The sequence below is a fragment of the Mobula hypostoma genome, chromosome 28 (assembly GCF_963921235.1).
Source record: "Mobula hypostoma chromosome 28, sMobHyp1.1, whole genome shotgun sequence".
Classification (NCBI taxonomy): Eukaryota; Metazoa; Chordata; class Chondrichthyes; order Myliobatiformes; family Myliobatidae; genus Mobula; species Mobula hypostoma.
In genome coordinates, this window is record NC_086124.1 from 32,767,215 (window position 1) to 32,792,614 (window position 25,400).

The 25,400-nt window shown below is 48.5% G+C and overlaps 1 protein-coding gene across 1 annotated transcript in view; it reads left to right on the forward strand.

The window, feature by feature from the left end:
* The window catches only part of LOC134339154 (basic proline-rich protein-like), a 31,494-nt gene extending 6,521 nt beyond the window's left edge, over nucleotides 1-24,973 (forward strand). The window contains exons 2-4 of the mRNA XM_063035524.1: nucleotides 9,880-9,929; nucleotides 10,439-10,497; nucleotides 20,630-24,973. Coding sequence (XP_062891594.1) covers nucleotides 9,880-9,929; nucleotides 10,439-10,497; nucleotides 20,630-21,886 — 1,366 coding nt within the window. The 3' untranslated portion in view covers nucleotides 21,887-24,973. The remainder of the gene's footprint in view (nucleotides 1-9,879; nucleotides 9,930-10,438; nucleotides 10,498-20,629) is intronic.
* Nucleotides 24,974-25,400: the final 427 nt, after the last annotated feature.

Genomic DNA, 25,400 nt, shown 5'->3' on the forward strand with positions numbered 1-25,400 from the left:
GCCAGTCCCTCTATCCCTTCCTCTCTGCTTCACCCCTCCCCCTCCATCCTTGGGGTTGTGTGTTTTCTCCCCACCCACCTGCCGTGCTCTGACTCTTTCCGCCCCCCACCAACCCCTCCCTCTTTTTCCCTCTCCCTACCCTGTTGCCCCTGGAACTGGCCTGTTCATGAGCCAGTCTGCCAGCCCCCCACCCCTAGCCAGCTCTCTCTCCTTCTGAACATTCTCAGGGAACTCGATTGCCAGCTTCCCTTCTGTTTAGTGGGACTCCAGCTGACTCATCTTCAGTTTATTAAAGGTCTCCATGCCTCCGTCACTTTTTCCTACTGAGCATTGATCCTAGTTTACCCCTGCCAGCTCTTTTCTCATCCTATTCACACTGGCTCCTCTCCAGCTGAGTATTTTTACCAAAGGAGAGCTCTATGTTCCACAGCCACTCTCAGTAATGATACTCTGATCACTGATGATAAGGGCTCTATCAGTCCTGGCTTCCTGGCTTCCTGCCTAGCAGCCCGCTGAGCCTTCCTCGCTGGAACAGAAATGGACTGGTGAAAAATTCTCCTGACTCCAAATGCCCCAATGTCCCCTTTGCACCTGAGTTTACAGGGACCTTGTTTTTAAGTTCCTCCACTGCATGATGTTTTCTCTCTGAAAGCGACTGCACAGGTTGATAGGGTGGTAAGGAAGACGTATGTCTTGCTTGCCTTTAATTACTCGAGGTGCTGAGTTCAAGAGTCAGGAAGTTATAAAACTCTAGTCGTGCCGCATCTGGAGGATTGCATACAGTTCTGGTCGCCCCATTACAAGAAGGGTGTAGAAGAGGTTTACCAGGATGCTGCCCAAATTAGAGGGTATGAGCTACAAGGAGAGGTTGGACTAACTTGGTTTGTTTTCTCTCGAGTGGTGAAGGTTGAAGAGAGAACTGAGGGAGGTTCATAAGATTGTGATAAAGATTAGAGATTAAATTCGTCACACGTACATCGACACATAAAGTGAAATGCATTGTTTACATCAACAACCAACACAGATTGAAGATTGTGCTCAGCAGGCCGCCATGTTGCCAAGCTTCCGGTGCCAACAGCTCACTAATCCTAACCGCTATGTCTTTGGAAGGTGGGAGGGAACTGTATCACCCGGAGGAAACCCACACGGTCATGGTGAAAAGGTATAAACTCCTTACAGTCAGCAGCGAGAATTGAACCCTGAACACTGGTGCTGTAAAGCATTACACCAACCACTACACCATAGGTAGAGTAGATAACTGGTTTATTTTCCCAGGATTGAAATGACTAATACCAGAGGACGTGCATTTCTGGTAATAAGAGTTAGGTTCGAAGGTGATAGACGTATGGGTGTGTGAGAAATGGAGGGATAGAGACATTGTTCAGGCAGAAGGGACTAGTTTAGCTAGGCATTTATTACTAATTTAATTGTTACATCAAAGGTCCTGTTTCTGTGTTGTTCCAGCACACTGCAATCTCTGCCCGCTTGCTCAACGTCCTGACAGCTGGCCAGGGTCAGGTCTCGGTGATGCAATCACTCTGTCCTCTCTCCGAGGCACTCAGTATTCTACTTCACTAGCCAGTCCCTCTCCAAATCACTGTCCCCAAGGGCAAGTAAAACCAGTTCATTCCCCCACCCCACCCCCTCATCATATCCCCAGGAGTGAACAGTGTCCACAGCTCCATGTTGTGTAATCTGCCTCTGTACACTCCCCCTTCCTGTCTGCTTCCGTCCTAATACTGCTTCTTATTCCCAATCCATTCGCCTCTTATTCAGGACCTACTCAACACCAAACCCTCAGCTCATCACTGAGCAACACCCTGAAACCCCTCGCCATCTCTGTAATCTCTTCCTGCCTTACACCTTAACACATCTCTGTAATCCCTCCCTATACTATACTCCCCATCTCTGGAACACCTCTGGCCCCTACATCCTTCCCCAATCTGTAATCCCGACACCCCTCTGCGTCTCCGCAATCCCTCCCTCCCCTACATCCCTCCGCGTCTCTGTAATCCCTCCCTCCCCTACACCCCTCCGTGTCTCTGTAATCCCTCCCTCCCCTACACCCCTCCGTGTCTCCGTAATCCCTCCCTTCTCTACATCGCTCTGTGTCTCCGTAATCCCTCCCTCCCCTACACCCCTCCGCGTCTTCGTGATCCCTCCCTCCCCTACACCCCTCCGTGTGCTCGTGATCCCTCCCTCCCCTACACCTCTCCGTGTGCTCGTGATCCCTCCCTCCCCTACACCCCTCCGTGTGCTCGTGATCCCTCCCTCCCCTACACCCCTCCGTGTGCTCGTGATCCCTCCCTCCCCTACACCCCTCCGTGTGCTCGTGATCCCTCCCTCCCCTACACCCCTCCGTGTGCTCGTGATCCCTCCCTCCCCTACACCCCTCCGTGTGCTCGTGATCCCTCCCTCCCCTACACCCCTCCGTGTGCTCGTGATCCCTCCCTCCCCTACACCCCTCCGTGTGCTCGTGATCCCTCCCTCCCCTACACCCCTCCGTGTGCTCGTGATCCCTCCCTCCCCTACACCCCTCCGTGTGCTCGTGATCCCTCCCTCCCCTACACCCCTCCGTGTCTCCGTGATACCTTCTGCCTCTACATCCCTCTGCATCTCCGTAATCCCTCCCTCCCCTACACCCTTCCATGTCTCTGTAATCCCTCCCTCCCCTACATCCCTGCGTGTCTCTGTGATCCCTCTCTCCCCTACACCCCTCCGCGTCTCCGTAATCCCTCCCTCCCCTACATCCCTCTGTATCTCCGTAATCCCTCCCTGCCCTACACCCTTCCATGTCTCCGTAATCCCTCCCTGCGTGTCTCCGTAACCCCTCTCTCCCCTACATCCCTCTGTATCTCCGTAATCCCTCCCTGCCCTACACCCTTCCATGTCTCCATAATCCCTCCCTGCGTGTCTCCGTAACCCCTCTCTCCCCTACACCCCTCCGCGTCTCCGTAATCCTTCCCTCCCCTACACCCCTCTGTGTCTCTGTAATCCCTACACCCCTCTCCATCTCAGTAACACCTCCAGCCATTACACCCTTCCTCAATCTGTAATCCCACTCGCCCTTACACCCCTCCCCGTCTCTGTAATCCCATTCTTCCCTACACCTCACCCATCTCTGTAATCCCACCCTCCGCATCTCTGAATCTTCCCTAAGCCCCTCTGTGAACCCTATTCGCTCCATTCATCCAATCCTGTCTCGGTAAGTTCTTTGGTCCATACATCCCAATACTTCTCTGTGAAACTGTCTGGTCCCTACACCCCTCACTGTCTGTGTAAACCTCTCTGGTTCCTGAGCATCACACTGTTTCTGTAAGCCTCTCTCATCCATACACTCCACTCCTCTGTAACCATCTCTGCCGATCACTTTTGTCCATACAGCCACCCTGTCTCTGTAACCAACTATGGTCCCTACACACCTCCCCATCTCTGTCACCCACTACAGTCCCTACACACCTCCCCATCTCTGTAACCCACTACGGTCCCTACATGCCTCCCCATCTCTGTAACCCACTATGGTTCTACATGCCTCCCCATCTCTGTAACCCACTATGGTCCCTACACACCTCCCCATCTCTGTAACCCACTACGGTCCCTACATGCCTCCCCATCTCTGTAACCCACTATGGTCCCTACACACCTCCCCATCTCTGTAACCCACTACGGTCCCTACATGCCTCCCCATCTCTGTAACCCACTATGGTCCCACACGCTTCCCCATCTCTGTAACCCACTATGGTCCCTACACACTTCCCCATCTCTGTAACCCACTACGGTCCCTACATGCCTCTCCATCTCTGTAACCCACTATGGTCCCACACGCTTCCCCATCTCTGTAACCCACTATGGTCCCTACACACCTCCCCATCTCTGTAACCCACTACGGTCCCTACATGCCTCCCCATCTCTGTAACCCACTATGGTCCCACACGCTTCCCCATCTCTGTAACCCACTATGGTCCCTACACACTTCCCCATCTCTGTAACCCACTATGGTCCCTACACACTTCCCCATCTCTGTAATCCACTACGGTCCCTACATGCCTCCCCATCTCTGTAACCCACTACGGTCCCTACATGCCTCCCCATCTCTGTAACCCACTACGGTCCCTACATGCCTCCCCATCTCTGTAACCCACTATGGTCTCTACATGCTTCCCCATCTCTGTAACCCACTACGGTCCCTACATGCCTCCCCATCTCTGTAACCCACTACGGTCCCTACACACCTCCCCATCTCTGTAACCCACTATGGTCCCTACACGCTTCCCATCTCTGTAACCCACTACGGTCCCTACATGCCTCCCCATCTCTGTAACCCACTACGGTCCCTACACACCTCCCCATCTCTGTAACCCACTATGGTCCCTACACGGTTCCCCATCTCTGTAACCCACTACGGTCCCTACATGCCTCCCCATCTCTGTAACCCACTATGGTCTCTACACTCCTCCCCGTCTCTGTTAGCCACTATGGACCCTACACTTCTCCATATCCCTGCAACTCCCTCCAACCTCCTACACCCTTGCCCATATCTGTGACCCCCGCCCCCGCCGCCTCTGATCCATACACCTCAACCCATCTCTGTCAGTCCTTCTGGTCAATATAGCTCAACCGATTTTAGTAAGCCTCTCTGGGCCATTCATTCCACCCTGTGTCTGTAAGCCTCTGGTTCTTACATCCCACCCTCTCTCTGTATGGCGCTCTGGTCTATTCATCTCACCCCTACCCTGTCTAAAAACCCCTCACTGTCTGTGTAAGCCTCTCTGGTTCATATAGCTGACACAGTCTCTGTAAGCCTCTCTGGTCCCAACACCCCTCACTGTCCAAGCTTCTCTCGTTCCTACACTTCATACCATCTCTGTTAGCCTCTCTAGTTGCTGCAGTCCTCACTGTCTCTGTAAGCCTCTCTGGTCCATACACCTGTCTCAGTATCTGTAAGCCTGTCTGGCCCCTATACTCCATGCTGCCTCTGTGACCCCCAGCCTGTATACCTTCCCCATCTCTGTGACCCCCACCGGCCTGTATACCCTCCCTGGCTCATGTCTCCTTCCAGTTCCAGCATAACTCCTCGACTCTGCAACTCCCTCCAGCCCCTCCGTACACACCTCCCCATTGCTATGAGCCCCTCTGGGGCATGCAGCCCACCCTTTCTCTGTAAGCTTCTTTGGTCCATACATCCTTCCCTGTCTCTATGAAATTGGTTGGTCCCTACACCCTTCACCATCTGTGTAAGCCTCTCTGGTCTATACACCCCAACCTGTGTCTGTAAAACTGTCTGGTCCCAACTTCCCTCACCATCTATATAAGCCTTTCTGATCCTTACACCACTCACCGCCTCTGTAAGCCCTACAGGTCAATACACCCCTCACCCCTCAATCAAGCTTTTAAAGGCAGAGTTTCGCAGCAGTTTCTCTGAGTTGAGCGACCGATCAGCAAGAAGCAGTGTGTAGAAAGAGCTACCTTTCAGTCAGGTCTGCGTTCAAGATTTAAAAAGCAGAGCTTCGAGTCAGTTTTCTCTGAGTTGGGACAATCCATACCAGGGGTGCATTGACTACTTTTTAATCAGGGCAATGAACAAGTTTTTAAAGTCAGAGTTTTGCAGCCGTTCTCTGAGTTGAGGAGTGACCAATCAGCAAGAGGGATTCATTAGAAAGGGTCACTAAGAGTAATTCAAGTGCCATTCTTTTGGCTTTGGCCCATCTGGCTTGGGTGAGGTAGTGTTTTATAAGTTACTCTCTCTGTGTTCTTACTTGTTTGTTGAATCATTGTGGATAGAGCTAAGGAACTGCAAGGGTAAAAAGACCCTGTTGGGAGTTTTATACAGACCCACAAACGGTAGTAAGGATGTGGTCCACAAGTTAACAATGGGAGGTGGAAAATGTATGCCAAAAGGGCAATATTACAATAGTCATGGAGGATTTCAATATGCAGGTACATTGGGAAAATCAAGTCAGTATGGGATTCCAAGAGGGGGTATTTTCAGAATGCCCATGAGATGGCTTTTTAGAGCAGCTGGTGGTTGACCCCACTAGGGGTGTTGTGCAATAAACCGGAATTGATTGGAGAGCTTAAGGTAAAAGAAAATGATCGTAATATGATCAAATTCACTCTGAAATTTGAGAAGGAGAAGCTAAAGTCAGACATATCAGTATTACAGTGGAGTAAAGGAAATCACAGAGGCATGAGAGAGGAGTTGGCCAGAATTGATTGGAAAAGAACACTGGTAAGGATGAAGGCAGAACAGCCGTGGATGAAATTTCTGGAAGCGATTCGGAAGGCACGGGATATTTACATCCAAAAGAGGAAGAAGTATTCTAAAGGTAAGATGACACAACCATGGCTAACAAGAGAAGTCAAAGTCAGCATAGAAGCCGAAGAACGGGCATGTGATGGAGGAAAAATTAGTGTGAATTTGGAGGATTGAGAAGGTTTTATATAACAACAGAGCTAAAAAAAAAGTAATTAAAAAGGTAAAGATGGAATTCAAAGTAAGTTAGCCAATAATGTTAAAGAGGATACCAAATGTTTCTTCAGATACAAAAAGTATAAGAAAGAGGTGAGATTGGAAGTGGACTGCTGGAAATATGCTGGAGAGGTAGCAATGGGGGACCAGGAAAAGGCAGACAAACTGAATAAGTATTTTGCATCAGTCTTCACTGTAGAAGACACTAGCAGTATGGTGGAAGTTCCAGGTGTCGGGTCATGAAGTATGTGAAGTCACCATTACTAGACAGAATGTGCTTGGGAAACTGAAAGGTCTGAAGATAGATAAGTCACCTGGACCAGATGGTGCACACTTCAGTGTTCTGAAAGAGGTGGCTGAAGAGATTGTGGGTCTTTAAAGAATCATTAGGTTCTGGAATGATTCTGGAAGACTGGAAAATTGCAAATGTCACTCCACTCTTTGAGAAGGGAAAGAAGCAGAAGAAAGGAAACTATAGGCCAGTTAGTTTGACCTCAGTAGTTGAGAAGTTGTTCAAGTCAATTATGAAGGATGAGGTCTTGGTACTTGAAGGCACATGATAAAATAGGCCATAGTCAGCATGGTTTCTTCAAGGGAAAATCTTGCCTGACAAATCTGTTGGAATTATTTGAAAAAAATACAAGAAGGATAGACAAAGATCTATTGATGTTGTGCACTTGAGTTTTCAGAAAGCCTTTAACGAGGTATCACACATGAGGCTGCTTAACAAGCTATGAGCCCATTGTATTACAGGAAAGATTCTAGCATGGATAAAGCAATGGCTGATTGGCAGGAGGCAAAGAGTGGGAATAAAGGGAGCCTTTTCTGGTTGACTGCCAGTGACTAGTGGTGGATTTTATAGATTTTGGTTTGCTGATCATGAAAATCACCATGAAATTTTCCAATCACACACTAGATTTTTTTAAAAATCGCCTATATTTGTTATTTCAATTTATAATTCAAGTCAGATTATCTGATTCTATACCAAGATTAAGAAAAGCATTTTTGTTGGTTTACAAATCAAACAGGTCATCGATGACAGGCAATTCGAAGGACTTCTAGTGGGGCTAGAGAAAGTTACATGGTAGGCATTCAAGGATGTTGCTGAAAATTTTCTTGGCACAGAGCACCAAACTACACACAGCTGGTTGACAACATGCTTCAAACATATTGTACAAAACCATGACTTGTCACTAAAGATTCATTTTCTGCGTTCCCATTTAGACTTCTTCCCTGAAAATCTTGGCGCTATCAGTGATGAGCATGGTGAAAGGTTTCACCAGGACATTGCGGTCATGGAGAAACGGTATCAGGGCAACTGGAATCCATCAATGCTGCCTGATTATTGTTGGACACTTATGCGAGACGCCTCAGACACTGAGTATAAATGAAAATCATCAACAAAACATTTATAGCTTAGTTGAACTATTGCAAAGCATCAGCGTTGTTTATACAATTAAATGCAATAAAAGTTTATTTCTTGTTTCTCCTAATTCCTACGTGATGCAAGTAGTCTGAAATTGTATGACAGTATGGAGGTGAAGTGGTTAGCACAACACTCTACAGTACCAGTGACCTGGGTTCAATTGCTGCCTTTAAGGAGTTTGTATGTTCTCCCGGTGACCACATGGGTTTCTCTCTGGTGCTCTGGTTTCCTTCCGCAGTTCAAAGATGTACCAGTTGAGAGGTTAATTGGTCATTGTAAATTGTCCCGTGATTAGGCTAGGGTTAAATTGGGGGACTGCTGGGCAGAGCGGCTTGAAGGGCCAGAAGGGCCTATTCCAATCTCTATCTAAATAAATAAAATAACATTTGTGCTCAGCTTCAAGGGTTCTTTCATAAACCAAAAAAAATTGAGGAAACAAAACTTCTGAAAAAAATTGTTGTCCAGTGTAATTGGATGAGGTATTAGGGGCACCTTAGCAATGAGAGTTGTAATGGGATTACCATTGAGTGCCAAAGACTCGTAGCACAGAAACAGGTTCTTCAGCCCATCTCCTTCATGCTCACCAAGATTAAATTCTAAACTAGTCCCATTGGCCCACAGCGGTCAGTGTAACACTTTACAGCACCGGTGACTGTTCAATTCCCACTGTTGTCTCTGAGAAGTTTGTATGCTCTCCCAATGACTATGTAGATTTCCTCCATGTGCTCCGGTTTCCTCCCACATTTCAAAGGCGTACGGATCAGGTTTAATTGTGCAATACAGCACAGAATAGGAGCTTCGGGCCCTTCGAGACGTGCTGTCCCAGCAATCCCAATTTAACCATAACCTGACCGTGGAACAATTTACAATGACCAATTAACCTACTAACCAGTATTTCCGTGGACTGTGGGAGGAAACTGGAGTGCTAGGGGAAAACCCACATATTCCACAGACTCCTTACAGATGATGTTGGAATTGAACTCTGAACTCTGAGCTGTAATAGTGTTGCACTTACTGCTATGCTAGCATGGTGCCCAGTGAATTGTGGGCATGTATGCTGACTAATCAAGCCAATCTTTAATCTTTCCTACCCATGTAGCTGCCCAAGTATCTGTAAATGTTACTAATGTACAGTAGCCTCCTCAACCACTTGCTCTGCAATTTGTTTCTAATACGGACTACTCTCACTTTAAACTTGCGCCCTTTAGTTCTCGATTGCCAAACCCTTGTTGTGCGCATTCACTGTGTGTATATATACATACTCTCTCTCATGATTTTATACACTTCTACAAGACCATCCCTCACTCTTCTACGCTGCATGAATAAAGTTAAAGATTCAAAATTGGCTTTATTTGTCGCATGTACATCAAAGTGTGTCATTTACATCAACAATCACAATTTACTGATGCTCATCCATACGTCTTTGGAATGTAGGGTCGGGGAGGGGGGGACTGGAGTACCCAGGAAATGCATGGGGAGAACATACAAATTCCTTATAGACAGCAGCAGGAGTTGAAGCCCTGTTCACTGGCAATGTGATAGCATAATTCTAACCGTCACACTACCAAAATCCTAACTGTTCAACCTCCCTCCATAACTCAGTCCCTCAAGTCTTACCAACTTCCTTGTAAATCTCCTGCACTCTTTTCTGCAGCAGGGTGATCAAAACTTCACACAACATTCCGAAGTGAAGGGTAGTTCATTTGATTGCCTGGTAGTTTAGTAGGGCCGAGCCCCTGTGTGAATATTATCCAGAGTTCAGTGCACACAGGCATGAGCTGCTTCACCTGGAGTGTGAATGGGATTGAGTACTGTGCCGCAGTCGGTGACTATCCCCACCCTGGACCCGAGATGGACAGACAGTTACTGATGAAGGAGCTGGAGGTAGCTGGCCTATGGTGGCCCTGTCGCCATGTTCTGGGACCTCCCATGCCCACCTGAGCAGCCTACACTGTGTTGACTATGTGCCTGTGGTATGTTGCAGGTACAGAGAGCGGGATGAGGACCCAGAGGAGCTGAACGCAGGGAATCATGGTACGTTTCTCCTTCCCGTGGTTGCTGCTAGTTCCGGGGATGGTGGGCGGGCGTACATCCTCATCCAGTGATCTCGACACTGACCTCACCCAGTGACACCAGGCTAGATGTTGACCTCATAGTAGTGCCTCTCCACACTATGGTGGAGGGCATGCTGTGATGTTACCACGTGGTGACATCACAACACCAGCAGGAGATCAGCTCCAGACAGGTGGCTCACAGTTAAGCTGTGCTATGGCAACGCTGCACTGTGGGAAGAGGTGGGCCAGACCCCCTCTTACATCTTACTGCCTGCAACACGTGGTGGCATAACTCCGCCAACACGGGTGGGTAAGGTCAGTGCTGAGGGGTGGGCAGTGTTGGGAAGGGAGGGGTGCTGGGGAGGCAAGGAATGGGACGGGAGCTGGGGGGAGGGGGACAGGGTGGGCACTGCTTCATGTGGGATGGTCGGGGCAGTGAGATTGTGCACCAGCTAGGCTCTCACTCACCACCCTCTCCTGTTCCCACAGACTGGACCAATGACTCTGAGACGGCCAACCCCACTCCTCCCGGGAACACTGCCCTACAGGTAAGACCACGGGCGCCTCTAGCTGCACAGCTCCCCAGATCATTTGTTCCTGTGCTCTGCAGTCCTCCTTGGTACTTCAGGGTCACAGCATGAAAACAACCCTTCTGCCCAACTCTGGGCTCGCAGGGCTCTTACTGGCCATTGAGCCCACTAAGTATGCTCCATCGCTCAATGTTGGCTACCCATTCACCTGCCCTAACCCCTTACTCAACTCATTACCCCCCGACCCCCTTACGAATCAAGAGCCCATCATCCTCTGCCTTAAGTACACCCAGTGACTTAGCCTCCGCACCCATCAATGGCAACCGGTTCCACAGATTCACCGCCTTCTGGTTAAAGAAACTGCTCCTCATCTCTGTTCTAAAGGGGCGTCCCTCTGTTTTGAGGCTGTGCCCTTGGATCTTGGTTTCTCACCGTCCACTTTATCCAGGCCTTTCAGCATCCGGGAAATTTTAGAGAGATTCCAACCCCCCTCCCCCCACATACTTCTCAGTTCCAAGTGAAATCCCAGAGACATCAAATATTCCTCAGAGGTTAAGTCTTCCAACCTCCAAGACTGTTTTCGTAAACTTCCTGTGGACCCTCTCCAGGGCCAGTACATCCTTCCTCAGATATATATATGCATCCATTAGTCTCATGAGACCATGGATTTTGGAAGGTTTCCAGGGCAAGGTTGTATGGAAGACCAGCAGTTGCCCATGCTGCAAGTCTCCCCTCTTCCATGCCACCAATGTTGTCCAGGGGAAGGGCATTAGGACCCATACAGCTTGGCACCGGTGTCGTCGCAAAGCACTGTGTGGTTAAGTGCCTTGTTCACCTTCAGATCACTAGATGAACGCCTTAACCACTTGGCCACGCGCCAACACTTCCTCAGATACAGAGCCCAAAATCCCAGAGCAGTTGTTGATTCAATCCCACCTACAGTGTCCCTTTGCAACCCTCGTCTACTCACCAGTAGATAGATGAGCTGGCCACCTGCACCAACCACCTTAGCTTAATAGATACCACCATTCTCCACAATACTGATCCAGTAACAGAATCCCGGGGAGGTGGGAACTGATGTTGGTCTGCTCCACGAGGTCACAACTTGACCAATCCTTGTCTTGGCACCACTTGCTTGCCTGTACTGTGCATCCTGAATTCCCCTCCACAGACCATTCATCCTGGCCTTTACCCACACAACTGGGGAATTCCAAGGTACAGGAGAAAACGTTCCTCCTCACCTCCATATTTGATAGGAGAGCTTCCAATATTAGACCACCTCCACCCCGACCTGGTTGGGGAGATATTGGAGTCCATTACTAAGGATGAGGTTTCAGGGTACTTAGAGGCACCTGATAAAATAAGCCAAAGACAGCAAGGTTTCCTTAAGGGGAAATCTTGCTTGACAAATCCATTGGAACTCTTTGAGGAAATAACAAGCAGGAGAGATAAGAGAGCCAGTGATGTTCTTTATTTGAGATTTCAGGCCTTTGTCAAGGTGTCACACATGAGGCTGCTTAGCAAGATAAGAATTCATGGTATTATAGGAAAAATACGAGCATGGACAGAAGCTTGGCTGACTTGCAAGAAGCAAAGAACGGGAATAACTCAGGCCTTTTCTCATTGGTTGCCAGTGATTTCCGGTGTCAATGTTGGGACTGCCTTTTTCACATTGTAAGTCAATCATTTGGATGACAGAATTGATAGCTTATGGCTGTCTGCAGGTGATACAAAGATAGAGCGTAGAACATAGAAGCCTACAGCACATTACAGGCCCTTCAGCTCACAGTGTTGTGCTGACCATGTAGCCTACTCTAGAAACCGCCTAGAATTTCCCAACCTCACAGCCCTCTATTTGTCTAAGCTCCATGTACCTATCTAGGAGTCTCTTAAAAGACTCTATTGTATTCGTCTCTACCACCTTCACTGGCAATGCATTTCATGCACCCACCACTCTGTGTGCGAAAACTTACCCCTGACATCTCCTCTGTACCTACTTCCAAGCATCTTAAAACTATGCCCCCTCGTGTCAGCCATTTCAGCCCTGGGGAATAGCCTCTGGCTCTCCACAAGATCAATAGGTAGAGGGGCAAGTAATGTTGAGGAAGTAAGGAGTCTGCAGAAGATCTTGGAAGATTAGGAGAATAAGCTGAGGAGCGGCAGATGGAATACAATGTAGGGAAGTGTATGGTCATGCACTCTGGTAGAAGGACCTACCTGGGGGAAGCAACAATGGCTGTGCCTCTGGTAATGAGTCTGACCCTGTGGCTCAGAAGGGTAGGGAACTGAAGACTATGGCAGCAGTATTACGGGACTCTATAGTCAGGGGGACAGATAGGCGATTCTGTGGACACGAAAAGGAAACACAGATGGTAGTTTGCTTCCCAAGTTCCAGGGTCCATGATATTTTTGAATGTATCCACAATATCCTAAAAAGGGAGGCGGAGCAACCAAAAGCCTTTGTTCATATTGGTACCAACAGCACAGACAGAAAAAGGGAGGAGGTCCTGAAGAAAGGATACAGGGAGTTAGGAAGGAAGCTGAGAAGCAGGACCTCAAGGTTAGTAATCTCAGGATTATGGCCTGTGCCGCGCGACAGTGAGGATAGCAATAGAATGACATGGCAGTTAAGTGTGTGGCTGAAGAGTTGGAGCAAGGGGCAGGGATTCAGATTGTTGGATAAGTGGGACCTGTACAAAAGGGACAGGTTGCACTTCAATCCGAGTGGGACCAAAATTCTTGCAGGCAGGTATACTGGAGCTGTTTGGAGTGGTTTAAACTAATATGGTAGGTGGATGAGTAAGATAGAGCTGAGGATGAGCCAGCAGGTTTACATGTAGATGATGGATATAACATGAATGTAAGGATGGACAAGCCAATGATTGGGTACAAATACAGACAGAGCAAAGAGTTAAGTTGTACCACAAAATTCAAAAGGGCGAAGAATGCAGGACTGAAGGTGCTGTATTTAAATGCACGTAGCATTTGGAATAAGATGGACGAACTCGTGGCACAACTACAGATTGGTTGGTATAACGTTGTGGACATCACTGAGTTGTGGCTGAAAGAAGGTCATAGTTGGGAGCTTAATATCAAAGGATATATAGGCCATTAAATAGTAGCAAGGTGTAGGGTTGAGATTGCAAAGGGAGCTGGAAAATACATGTAATAAAGATAATGACATAATTGTAATGGGGGAGAGTTGATATTGGACCACTGGAAAATTATGATGGTAAGGAATAATGAGGGACAAAGAAATGGCCAATGAACTTAACAAGTACGTTTCATCATTCTTCACTGTGAAAGGCAATAGCAGTGTGCCAAAGGTCCGTGAGTGTCAGGGAGCAGGAGTGGGTGCCATTTCTATTACAAAAGAAAATGTGCTAGGCAAACTGAAAGGTCTGAAGTGGATAGGTCACCTGGACCTGATGGACTACATCCCAAAGTCCTGAGAGTTTGCTGAAGAGATAATGGATGCATCGGTCATGATCTTTCAGGAATCTCGGGATTACTGCTTGTGACACGCAGCAGTGAGTATAGGAATAGAGTGAGGTGGAGGTTAAATGTGTGGCTGAGAGATTGGAGCAGAGGGCAGGAATTCAGATTTCTGGATCATTGGGACCTCTTTTGGGGCATGTGTGACCTGTACAATAAGGATAGGTTGCACTTGAACCTGAGGAGGACCAATATCCTGGCAGGGAGGTTTGCTAAGGCTGTTGGGGAGAGTTTGGGGAGGAAAGGGCAGCTGGGCCCACAAATAGAGTAAGTTTGTAGGCAGTATGAGAGGGAGGATAGGCAGGTGATAGAGAAGGGATGCATTCAGACTGATAGTTTGAGATGTGTGTATTTTTGATACAAGGAGTATCGTGAACAAAGTGGATGAGCTTAGAGCGTGGGTCTGTACGTAGAGCTATGATGCTGTGTCCATTACAGAGACTTGGATGGCTCAGGGGCAGGAATGGCTACTTAGAGTGCCAGGCTTTAGATATTTCAGAAAGGACAGGGAGGCAAAAGAGGTGGGGGCTTGGCATTGCTGATCAGAGATAGTGTCACGGCGGCAGGAAAGGAAGAAGTCTTGGAGGGATTGTCTACTGAGTCTCTGTGGGTGGAAGTTAGAGAAAGGAAGGGGTCAATAATTCCACTGGGTGTTTTTTATGAACCACCCGCCCCCCAATAGTAACAAGGACATTGAGGAACAGATAGGGAGACAGATTCTGGAATGGTGTAATAATAATAGGGTTGTCATGGTGGGAGATTTTAATTTTCCTAATATTGATTGGCATCTCCCTAGAACAAGGGTTTTAGATGGGGTGGAGTCTGTTAGGTATGTTCAGGAAGGTTTCCTGACATCATTTAAGCCTACAAGAGGAGAGGCTGTACTTGTACTTGGGAAATAAACCTGGTCAGGTGTGAGGTCTCTCAGTGGGAGAGTATTTTGGAGATAGTGATCACAATTCTGTCTCCTTTACCATAGCATTGGAGAGGGATAGGAACAGAAAAGTTAGTAAAGTGTCTAATTGGAGTAAGGGGAAATATGAAGCTATGAGGCAGAAACTTGAAAGCATAAATTGGGAGCATATTTCTCAGGGAAATGTATGGCAGAAATGTGGCAAATGTTCGGGGGATATTTGCGTGGTGTTCTGCACACGTACGTTCCAAAGAGACGGAAAGAATGGCAGGGTATAGGAACTGTGGTGTACAAAGGCTATTGATAATCTAGTCAAGAAGAAAAGAAAAGCTTAAGGATTCAAAAAACTAGGTAATGATAGAGTCTAGCTCATCCTCTTTCTTAGTGTCTGTATGCTCAAGCTTTTCAGTCCGCTGTCATCCCTACAATCGCCAAGGTCCTTTTCCATAGTGAATACTGAAGCAAAGTATTCATTAAGTACCTCTGCTACCTCCTCCGGTTCCATACACACTTTTCCACTGTCACACTTGATAGGTCGTATTTTCTCACGTCTTATCCTCTTGCTCTTCACATACTTTTAGAATGCCTTGGGGTTTTTCTTAATCTTGCTTGCTAAGGCCTTCTCATGGCCCCTTCTGGCTCTCCTAATTTCATTCTTAAGCTCCTTCCTGTTAGTTGGATAAGTCACCGGGACGGGATGAGATATACCCCAGGCTACTGTGGGAGGTGAGGGAAGAGATTGATGAGCCTCTGGCAATGATCTTTGCTTTATCAATGGGGACGGAAGAGGTTCTGGAGGATTGGAGGGTTGCAGATGTTGTTCCCTTATTCAAAAAAGGGAGTAGAGACAGCCCAGGAAATTATAGACCAGTGAGTCTTACTTCAGTGGTTGGTTAAGTTGATGGAAAAGATCCTGAGAGGCAGGATTTATGAACATTTGGAGAGGCATAATATGATTAGGAATAGTCAGCGTGGCTTTGTCAAAGGCAGCTCGTGCCTTACAAGCCTGATTGAATTTTTTGAGGATGTGACTAAACACATTGATGATGGTAGAGCAGTAGATGTAGTTTATATGGATTTCAGCAAGGCATTTGATAAGATTCCCCATGCAAGGCTTATTGAGAAAGTAAAGAGGCATAGGATTCAAGGGGACCTTGCTTTGTGGATCCAGAATTGTCTTGCCCACAGAAGGCAAAGAGTGGTTGTAGACAGGTCATATTCTGCATGGAGGTCGGTGTGCCTCAGGGATCTGTTCTGGGACCCCTCTTCTTCGTGATATTTATAAATGCCCTGAGTGAGGAAGTGGAAGGATGGTTAGTAAATTTGCTGATGACACAAAGTTTGGGGGTGTTGTGGATAGTGTGGAGGACTGACAGAGGTTACAGAGGGATATTGATAGGATGCAAAACTGGGCTGTGAAGTGGCAGATGGAGTTCAAGCCAGATCAGTGTGAGGTGGTTCATTTTGGTAGGTCAAACATGATGGCAGAATATGGTATTAATGGTAAGACTCTTGGCAATTTTACCAGTTTTATCAGGGGGACCTTGGGGTCCGAGTCCATAGGACACTGAAAGCTGCTGTGCAGGTTGACTGTGGTTAAGAAGGCATATGGTGCATTGGCCTTCATTAACCATGGGTTGGAGTTCAAGAGCTGAGAGGTAATGTTACAGCTATATAGGACCCTGGTCAGACCCCACTTGGAGTACTGTGTTCAGTTCTGGTCACCTCACTACAGGAAGGATGTGGAAACTATCGAAAGGTTGCAGAGGAGATTTACAAGGATGTTGCCTGGATTGGGGAGCATACCTTATGAGTATAGGTCGAGTGAGCTTAGCCTTTTCTACTTGGAGTGACGGAGGATGAGAGGTAACCTGTTAGAGGTATATAAGATGATGAGAGGCATTGATTGTGTGGATAGTCAGAGGCTTTTCCTCAGGGCTGAAATGGTTAACATGAGACAGCACAATTTTAAGGTGCTTGGAAGTAGGTACAGAGGAGATGTCATGGGTAAGTTTTTATGCAGAAAGTGGTGAGTCTGTGGAATAGGCTGCTGGCGACAGCGGAGGTGGATACGATGGGGTCTTTTAAGAGACTCTTGGATAGGTAAATGGAGCTTAGAAAAATAGAGGGCTATGGGTAACCCTGGGTAATTTCTGAGGTAAGGACATGTTTGGCACAGCGTTGTGGGCCGAAGGGCCTGTATTGTGCTGTAGGGTTTCTATGTTTCTAATCACTTGATTTTAGCATGGTCCCAGAGGAGTGGAAGGTTGCAAATGTCACTTCACTTTCTAAGAAGGGAAGAAGGCAAAAGAAAGGAAATTATAGGACAGTTAGCCTAAACTCAGTGGTTGGGACAGTGTTGGAGTCTATTATTAAGGATGCAGTTTCAGTGTACTTGGAGGCTAATGATAAAATAAGTCAAAGTCAGTATGGTTTCTGTCAAGGGAAATCTTTCCTGACAAATCTGTTGGAGTTCTTCGAGGAAGTAACAAGCAGGGTGGACAAAGGAGAGGCAGTGGATGTTGTTTACTTGGATTTTCAGAAAGCATTTGATAAGATGCCACACATGAGGCTGCTTAACAAGATAAAATCCCATGGCATTACAGGAAAAATACCGGCATGGATAGAGGAATAGCAGACAGGCAGGAGGCAGCGAGTGGAAATAAAAGGGGCCTTTTCTAGTTGGCTGCCAGTGACTAATGGTGTTCCTCAGGGGTCAGTATTGGGACCGCTACTTTTCACATTGTTTGTCAATGATTTGGATAATGGAATTGATGGCTTTGTGCCAAAGTTTGTGGATAATATGAAGATAGGTAGAGGGGTAGGTAGTGCTGAGGAAGCAATGTGATTGCAGCAGGATTTAGACATATTGGAAGAATGGCCAAAAAAATGGCAGATGGAATAGTGTTGGGAAAAGTATGATAATGCATTTTGGTAAAAGACAATAGACAATAGGTGCAGAAGTAGACCATTCGGCCCTTCGAGCCTGCACCGCCATTCTGAGATCATGGCTGATCATCTACTATCAATACCCGGTTCCTGCCTTGTCCCCATAACCGTTGATTCCCCTATCCATAAGATACCTATCTAGCTCCTTGAAAGCATCCAGAGAATTGGCCTCCACTGCCTTCAGAGGCAGCGCGTTCCACACCTCCACAACTCTCTGGGAGAAGAAGTTCCTCCTCAACTCTGTCCTAAATGACCTACCCCTTGTTCTTAAACCATGCCCTCTGGTACTGGACTCTCCCAGCACCTGGAACATATTTCCTGCCTCTATCTTGTCCAATCCCTTAATAATCTTATATGTCTCAATCAGATCCCCCCTCAATCTCCTTAATTCCAGCGTGTACAAGCCCAGTCTCTCTGACCTCTCTGCGTAAGACAGTCCGGACATCCCAGGAATTAACCTAGTGAACCTACGCTGCACCTCCTCCACAGCCAGGATATCCTTCCTTAACCCTGGAGACCAAAAGGAAAAGTAGTGCGGACTATTTTCTAAATGGAGAAAATATTCAAACATCTGTCCCTCTCACTATACCCCTTGCCCATCCTCTGGGCTTCCCCCTCCCCCTTTTCTTTCTCCCTGGGCCTCCATGATCCTTTCATATCCCTTTTGCCAATCAACTGTCCAGCTCTTGACTCTGTCCCTCCCCCTCTTGTCTTCTCCTATCATTTCGGATCTCCCCCTCCCACTCTCAAATCTCTTACTATCTCTTCTTTCAGTTAGTCCTGACGAAGGGTCTCGGCCCAAAACGTCGACTGTACCTCTTCCTGTAGATGCTGCCTGGCCTGCTGCATTTACCAGCAACTTTTATGTGTGTTGAATGTTGAAAGGACTGGATAGGGTGGATGTTGAGAGGATGTTTCCTTTGGTGGGGGTATCCAGAACTAGAGGGCACAGCCTCAAATCTGAGGGGCAACCTTTAAAAACAGAGGTAAGGAAGAATTTTTTTAACCAGAGAACAGTGAATCAGTGGAATGCTCTGCCACAGACTACGGTGGAGGCTAAGTCCGTGAGTATACTTAAGGTGGAAGTTGATAGTTTTCTGTTCGGCAGGGCATCAAAGGATATGGTGAGAAGGCAGGTGGATGGGGTTGAGTGGGATCTGGGATCAGCCATGATGGAATGGCGGAGCAGACTCGATGGGCTGAATGGCCTAATTCTGCTCCTATGTCTTACGGTTTTATGATTAAACAATGAGCAAATTGAAAGGCATTCATTTCAAAAGGACTAGAATATAAAAGCAAGGATATATTGCTGAGGCTATATAAGGCACCAGTCAGGCCACATTTGGAGTATTCTAAGCAGTTTTGGGCCCGTTATTAAAGTAAGGATGCGCTTACATTGACGGGGTCCAGAGGAGGTTCACAAGAATGATTTTGGGAATGATAGGGGCCTGTACTCGCTGGAATTTAGATTTAGATTTAGAGGGGTGATCTCGTTGAAACCTTTCGAATGTTGAATGGCTTAAAGTGAGTGGAAGTTTATCCTATGGTGGTGGGGGCGGCGGGGAGCCTTGGGCTAGAGGACCACAGCCTCTGAATAGAGGGATGTTCCGTTTAGAACAGGGATGAGGAGGAATTTCTTTAGCCAGATGGTAGTGAATCTTGTGAAATTCATTGCCACAGGCAGCTGTGGAGGCCAGGTCTTGGTGTATTTAAGGCAGAGGTTGATAGGTTCTTGATTAGTCGGGTGTGAATGGTTACGGGGAGAAGGCATGAGAATAGGACTGAGAGGGAAATAGCTCGGCCATGTTGAAATGGTGAAACAGACTCAGTGGGCTGAATGGCTTAGTTCTACTCCCTCATCTTGTGTCTGTTTCTGGCAGCTCGTTCCAATATGCACCATCCTTTATGCGAAGAAGCTGCCACAAATGTCCCTGCCTCTGACCGTAAACCAAGCACCCTTTGCCTGGGAAAAAATCTCTATGGCTTTTCCCCTGTCTGTGCCCCTCATGATGTTAAATTCCTCTATCAGGTCACCCTTCAATCTCCAACAGTCCAGGGAATAAAGTCTTGGTCAACACCACCTCACCTTGTAACTGCAGGCAACATCCTGGTACATCCTCTCGCACTCTTTCGTGTAACACTGTGACCGAGCTGTACAGAATACTGCAAGTGTGGCCTCATCAATGTCATGTACAACTACAACACAGCTTTCCATCTCCTGTACTCGGTGCTTGGACTGTTGAGTGCCAGCATACCAAATGCCCATGCTGTCAAAGATGATCCCACTTGTCAGCATTTGGCTCATATCTTGCAAAACGTTTCCAATCCAAGTCCCTGCTTAAACGTCCTTTAAACACTAAATATACCGCTTACTCTGGCAGCTCATTCCATATACCCACTTCCTGTGTAAAACAAAGGTTTTATTTTATGGACCTTCGAGCGTCGCTGTCCCCGATTTAATTCGAACCTAATCTCAGGATAATTTACAATGACCAATTAATCTATCCGTATGTCTTTGGGCAGTGGAGTGAAACCGGAGGACCCAGAGAAAACCCACACATCCCACAAGGATGACGTACAGAGGCTCTTCACAGAACTGTACTGGAATTAAACTCCGAAGCTCTGGAATGCCCCATTACTGTGGCTGCTATAGGTGGCCCTCCTCGGTGAGGGGTGGGATCTGAAGGGTGTGAATGTGGGGGACTGGGATTGCATGGACATGATGCGCCAAAGGGTGCAGGCAAGACAGGATCCACCCATTCTGAAAGAGTTTCCATTCTCTGCTCACCACAGATTCCTAGGGTACAGGTCAGCCAGCTCCTGACACAGCCCCTCCTGGATGGAACAACGGAGAGCGTCCCCCTGCCCAACACCTTTGCCCCTGCCGAAGAGGAGCTGGAGGTGGGGCACAGACCCCCAGCCAAGCAGCCTGACCCCCAGGGGCCAACCAGCGAGCCACAGGGCGGTGGGGCAGACATCCCAGGAGAGCAGAAGGACAGCAGCAATGGCAGTGGTCTCCCCGGAGCTGAGGAGCAGTCCCCGATTGGGGTCCCGGAAACTCCGCCCCACTCTCCCCCTGCAGGAACAGACTGTGACAGAGGGGAGTGGCTGGGAGAGTGGAGGAACAGCGGTGACAATGGCAGTGATCTCCTTGCAGCCGAAGGGTGGGTTCAAATGGGAGTCCCAGAACCCCCACCCTCCTCTCCCCTCGAGGGAGTAAGCTGTGGTGGAGGGGAGTGGTCGGGAGAGGAAGCAGGGAGCCATTCGGAAGCAGGAAGTGAACCCTCTGCCCCCTCCCCTCCTCCCTCTGCCCCCTCCTCTCCTCCCTCTGCCCCCTCCTCTCCTCCCTCTGTCCCCTCCTCTCCTCCCACTGTCCCCTCCTCTCCTCCCACTGTCCCCTCGCTTCCTCCCTCTGCCCCCTCCCCTCCTCCCTCTGCCTCCTCCCCTCCTCCCTCTGCCCCCTCACATCCTCCCTCTGCCCCCTCACATCCTCCCTCTGCCCCCTCACATCCTCCCTCTGCCCCCTCCCCTCCTCCCTCTGCCCCCTCACTTCCTCCCTCTGCCCCCTCACTTCCTCCCTCTGCCCCCTTCCCTCCTCCTGCCCCCTCCCCTCCTCCTGCCCCCTCCCCTCCTCCCTCTGCCCCCTCACCTCCTCCCTCTGGCCCCTCACCTCCTCCCTCTGGCCCCTCCCCTCCTCCCACTCCCCGTTCCCTCCCTCTCTTTCCTCCTCCTCTGCAGCTAGAAGGTATGGCCCAGGAAGAGGAGCGTCCCGAGGGGGAGGGAGAAGCAGGGAGCGGCCAGCAGGAGGCCAGAGTCAGGGAGGGCATGTCCAGGGAGCAGGGCTGTCCTGAGGGTGAAGGTGATATGGCAGGACAGCCAGAGGCTGGAGCTGGGGAGCAGCCTGACCTGGAGTCCCTGGCGGCCCTGAAGGAAGTGGCTGCTCTGGCCTCCCGCTCTCTCCAGGTACTGATCTTCCTGAGGGTGGCCGTGGACAGTGCAGGCTCCCTGCTCTGTTGCACCCTTTATCTACTCTCCACCTTCCTGCCCTAGGACCACCACCTCCCGGCACTGTGATACAGATCACCTCCAGAGCACGTGTCTCTCCCTCCCCTCTCAACCCCAGCTCTCCCTCCCTCTTAACCCCATCTTTCCCTCTTTTCACTCCCTCACCCACCCCTCCCAGTCCTGCCCCAATCTCCCTCCTCTCTCCCTCCCCCTTACACCCCCTCTCTCTCATAACCCCTCGCACCCCTCTCTCTCCCTCCCCCTTCCCTACCTCCCTCACTCCACTCACCTTCTCCCTTCCCTCTCTTCTGTCTCCCCCCCCCTCCACCTTACTCCTCCCAATTCAGTGCCTTTTGGAAGCCTGCGAAGACTCCTTCCACCCCACAAAATGCTGATCCCCGTTACACAGTCCCTCCCCCCTCTCTGATCTCTTCTTTAACCGTAGAGTCACCAACCCCTTCCATTTTCTTCCCAAAGTCCCATCCATGGGTTTTTCACCATGAATGTGGACAACAAGAAACACAGTTCAAATCCCGCTCCGGACAAACAATGGGGATAGGGACCCTCTCACTGGAGATGCCCCTTCCCCAGACTTATTAGTATTTAGGTAGGGAAGGGGGGGGTTTGTTGGGGGATCCATCAGCCTTGCTAATATCCCCTGCCACCTTTCTCTGGTTTGGGTCTTGAGACGCATCTGCCAGCTCCCACCCCAGCCCTCTTTAACTCATTCTCACCAAAGCTTGGGTCCCCTTCTGCTGCGGAAGCAGGGAGAGGCTGCTCCCGTTTCCCCACCACGGTCTTGAGGGCAGTCAGGCAGGCTCCTATAGGGAGAGCGCTTGGAGAGCTGGACGGAAAGGGAGGGTTGCTGATGACTATGAGAGGGGTGGATGGGGAGACCAGCGTATAAATCCCCTGCACTCCAGTCAGCACAGCATTGGCCTCAACACTACCCCGCCCTCAGCAGACCCCAAATATTTTCACGCCAGCCCACTGTGTGTGTTAATGTGTGTGTATATACTGTATGTGTGTGTGTGAGTGTGTGTCCCATGAAACCTGTACCATTTTAACCAAAGGTAAATAAAGTGTTGGCAGGTAATCTGGTGTCCTGGCTGTTTGTCACCACCTCGTCTGCTCTTGATCAACCCCCGCACTTCCCTGTGTCACATTTTCCTTCAACACTGTCCAGACTCGTAATCTCTGGTTCACTCAACCATTGAACCTTTCACTGTGTCCGATCCCTGTCCACACACCGTTAAATGTAATGTACCAAGCAGGAGCTTTCACTGCGCAGTCACCCCAGGGTTTGGCGGGGGTGAAATCAGCTAATGTTCCTGTACCCCATCACTTCCCAGTAACCCTTGTTAGAGAGAGAGGAGGGGGATCAGCCAGTGTTCCTGCTCCCCATCACAGTCCAGTGACGCTGGGGTTTGAGAGAGGTGGGGAGGAATTAACCAGGTTTCTTGCTCCCCATCATTGCCCAGTGTCCCTGGGGTTAGAGAGAGAGGGGAACTTAGCCAGGGACTTTACTCCCCATCACTGCCTAGGTACCCCAGTGTGGTGGGGGGGGGGCGGAATTAGCCAGGATTTTTTGTTCTTCATCTTTGTCCAGTGACCTGGGGTTAGAGAGAGGAGGGTATTTGCCAGGGTTCCTGCTCCTCATCACTGTCTAATGACCCTGGGGTTAGAAAGTGTTTATTTTCTACAATGGTCAGGTGATGGATGATCATATGAGCAGCCGGTGCATATCACAAGTCCTAGTTATGTGACTACTGACACCAAGCAGACGATCTCTGAAGAGCAGTGTATTGATAATGGCTGGAGTCACCTGTCTTGTAAAGACACTGTTTCAGAAGAAGGCAATGGCAAACCACTTATGTAAGAAAAAATTGCCAAGAACAATCATGGTGATGGAAAGACCATGCTAGCCCACGACAATACATAATGATAATGTCACACCACACAGCACACAATGACAAAGATGACGCAAAGTGAGCAATAGTGGGCTTTGGATTACCGGGTCACTTAGTGTGTTGGGTGAAGTGGGACTGTACAGGCTGAGCCAGAATGGGTCTGGCATCCATATTTGCTTGTGTTTTTGGGAGGAATACAAGTGTGCATGTACCGTTGGGGATCAGGGTAGAGTCAAATATAGAAAGAAAAGGGTGAGCTAGGGGTTTTCTCTTTGGAGTGAAGGAGAATCAGAGCTGACTTGATAAAGATGTATAAGATAATAGGAGACCTCGGAGTGGATAGCCAGAGGCTTTTCCCAGGGAAAATGGTTAATATGTGGGGGCATAATTTTAAGGTGATTGGAGGAAAGTATAAGGCAATTGTGAGAGGTAAGTTTTTCACATGGGGAGTGGTGGATGTGTGGTACACAACGCCAGAGGCATTGGATTTAAAATGTTGAACTCGAGTGGGTCAAGGACGGTGGAAGCAGACAGATCAATTGTCTTTGTTCCTGCCATGGAGGCTACCATTTTGTGGAACTGTTTTACATCCTCCATCTTGTGAGATGGAGTTGCTTTGCTTTCTATGTTTTACAGTAGGCACAATGATGTTTCAATTAATCTGCTGGACTAGAGATCATTTCCAAATAAGGAGTTATTTGTGAGGTGCTCTTTGGTATAACATAACATGCAGATTTGTGAACGTTGGGGTTGGTGTCTGCTTGAAGTGATTGGAGCTGATTACGGAAGAGAACAAAGAGCCATAAATTACCCATTGTCACTTCCTGGGAAGAGGGTGATAAATGGATGCCGACCTGGAGCAGAGCCAATAAAAAGGTGTTAAAGGTCAGACACAACCTACAGCCAATGACACTGGAATGCAATATTTGAACTGGTAAGGAGCAAGTATAAAAGTGAGCATTTCGAGTGTGCTATCGGCAATAACTCTGTTAAGAGACCCACAATCACAAGAAAGAACCCCCATGACAGGGGCTGGTCATAGAAAGGATCGAGGCCAGTGGAGATCCCCTATTTTGGTTTTATGAATTGGAAAAAGTGGTCTCAGTGGGTATTGATACAGAGGGAACAGTAGAGTTCATGTTCTAAGCTGTTGGCCCAGGGTCAACATAGTTACGTTGTTTGTACAGAAACAATAAAGTGTGAGCTCCAACCAACTATGAGTTGCGTAGTGAATTTCCTAACCTAGTTCCTTTGACAAATGGTCAACAGATGCAGATACATTAGGGACATTTAAGAAACTCTTAGATAGGCACGTGGATGATAGAAAAAGCGGAGGGCTACATGAGAGGGAATGGTTAGATTAATCTTAAGAGTAGGTTAAAAAGTTGACACAGCATTGTTGGCTGAAAGGACTGTCATTAAGAATGCTTACCATGCTGCTCCACACCCACACTTTAGAAAGCCTGATCATCTGGCTATACTTCTACTCCCAGCTTACAGGCAGAGACTAAAGACTGTGATATCAGTGGTGAGGACCAAGAAGGTATGGGAGGCAGAGGGGCACTTATAGGACAGCTTCGAGTTGGTAGATTGTACAATATTCTGGGATTAATCTTTGAGTCTGAATGAATATGCCACAGTTATCACCA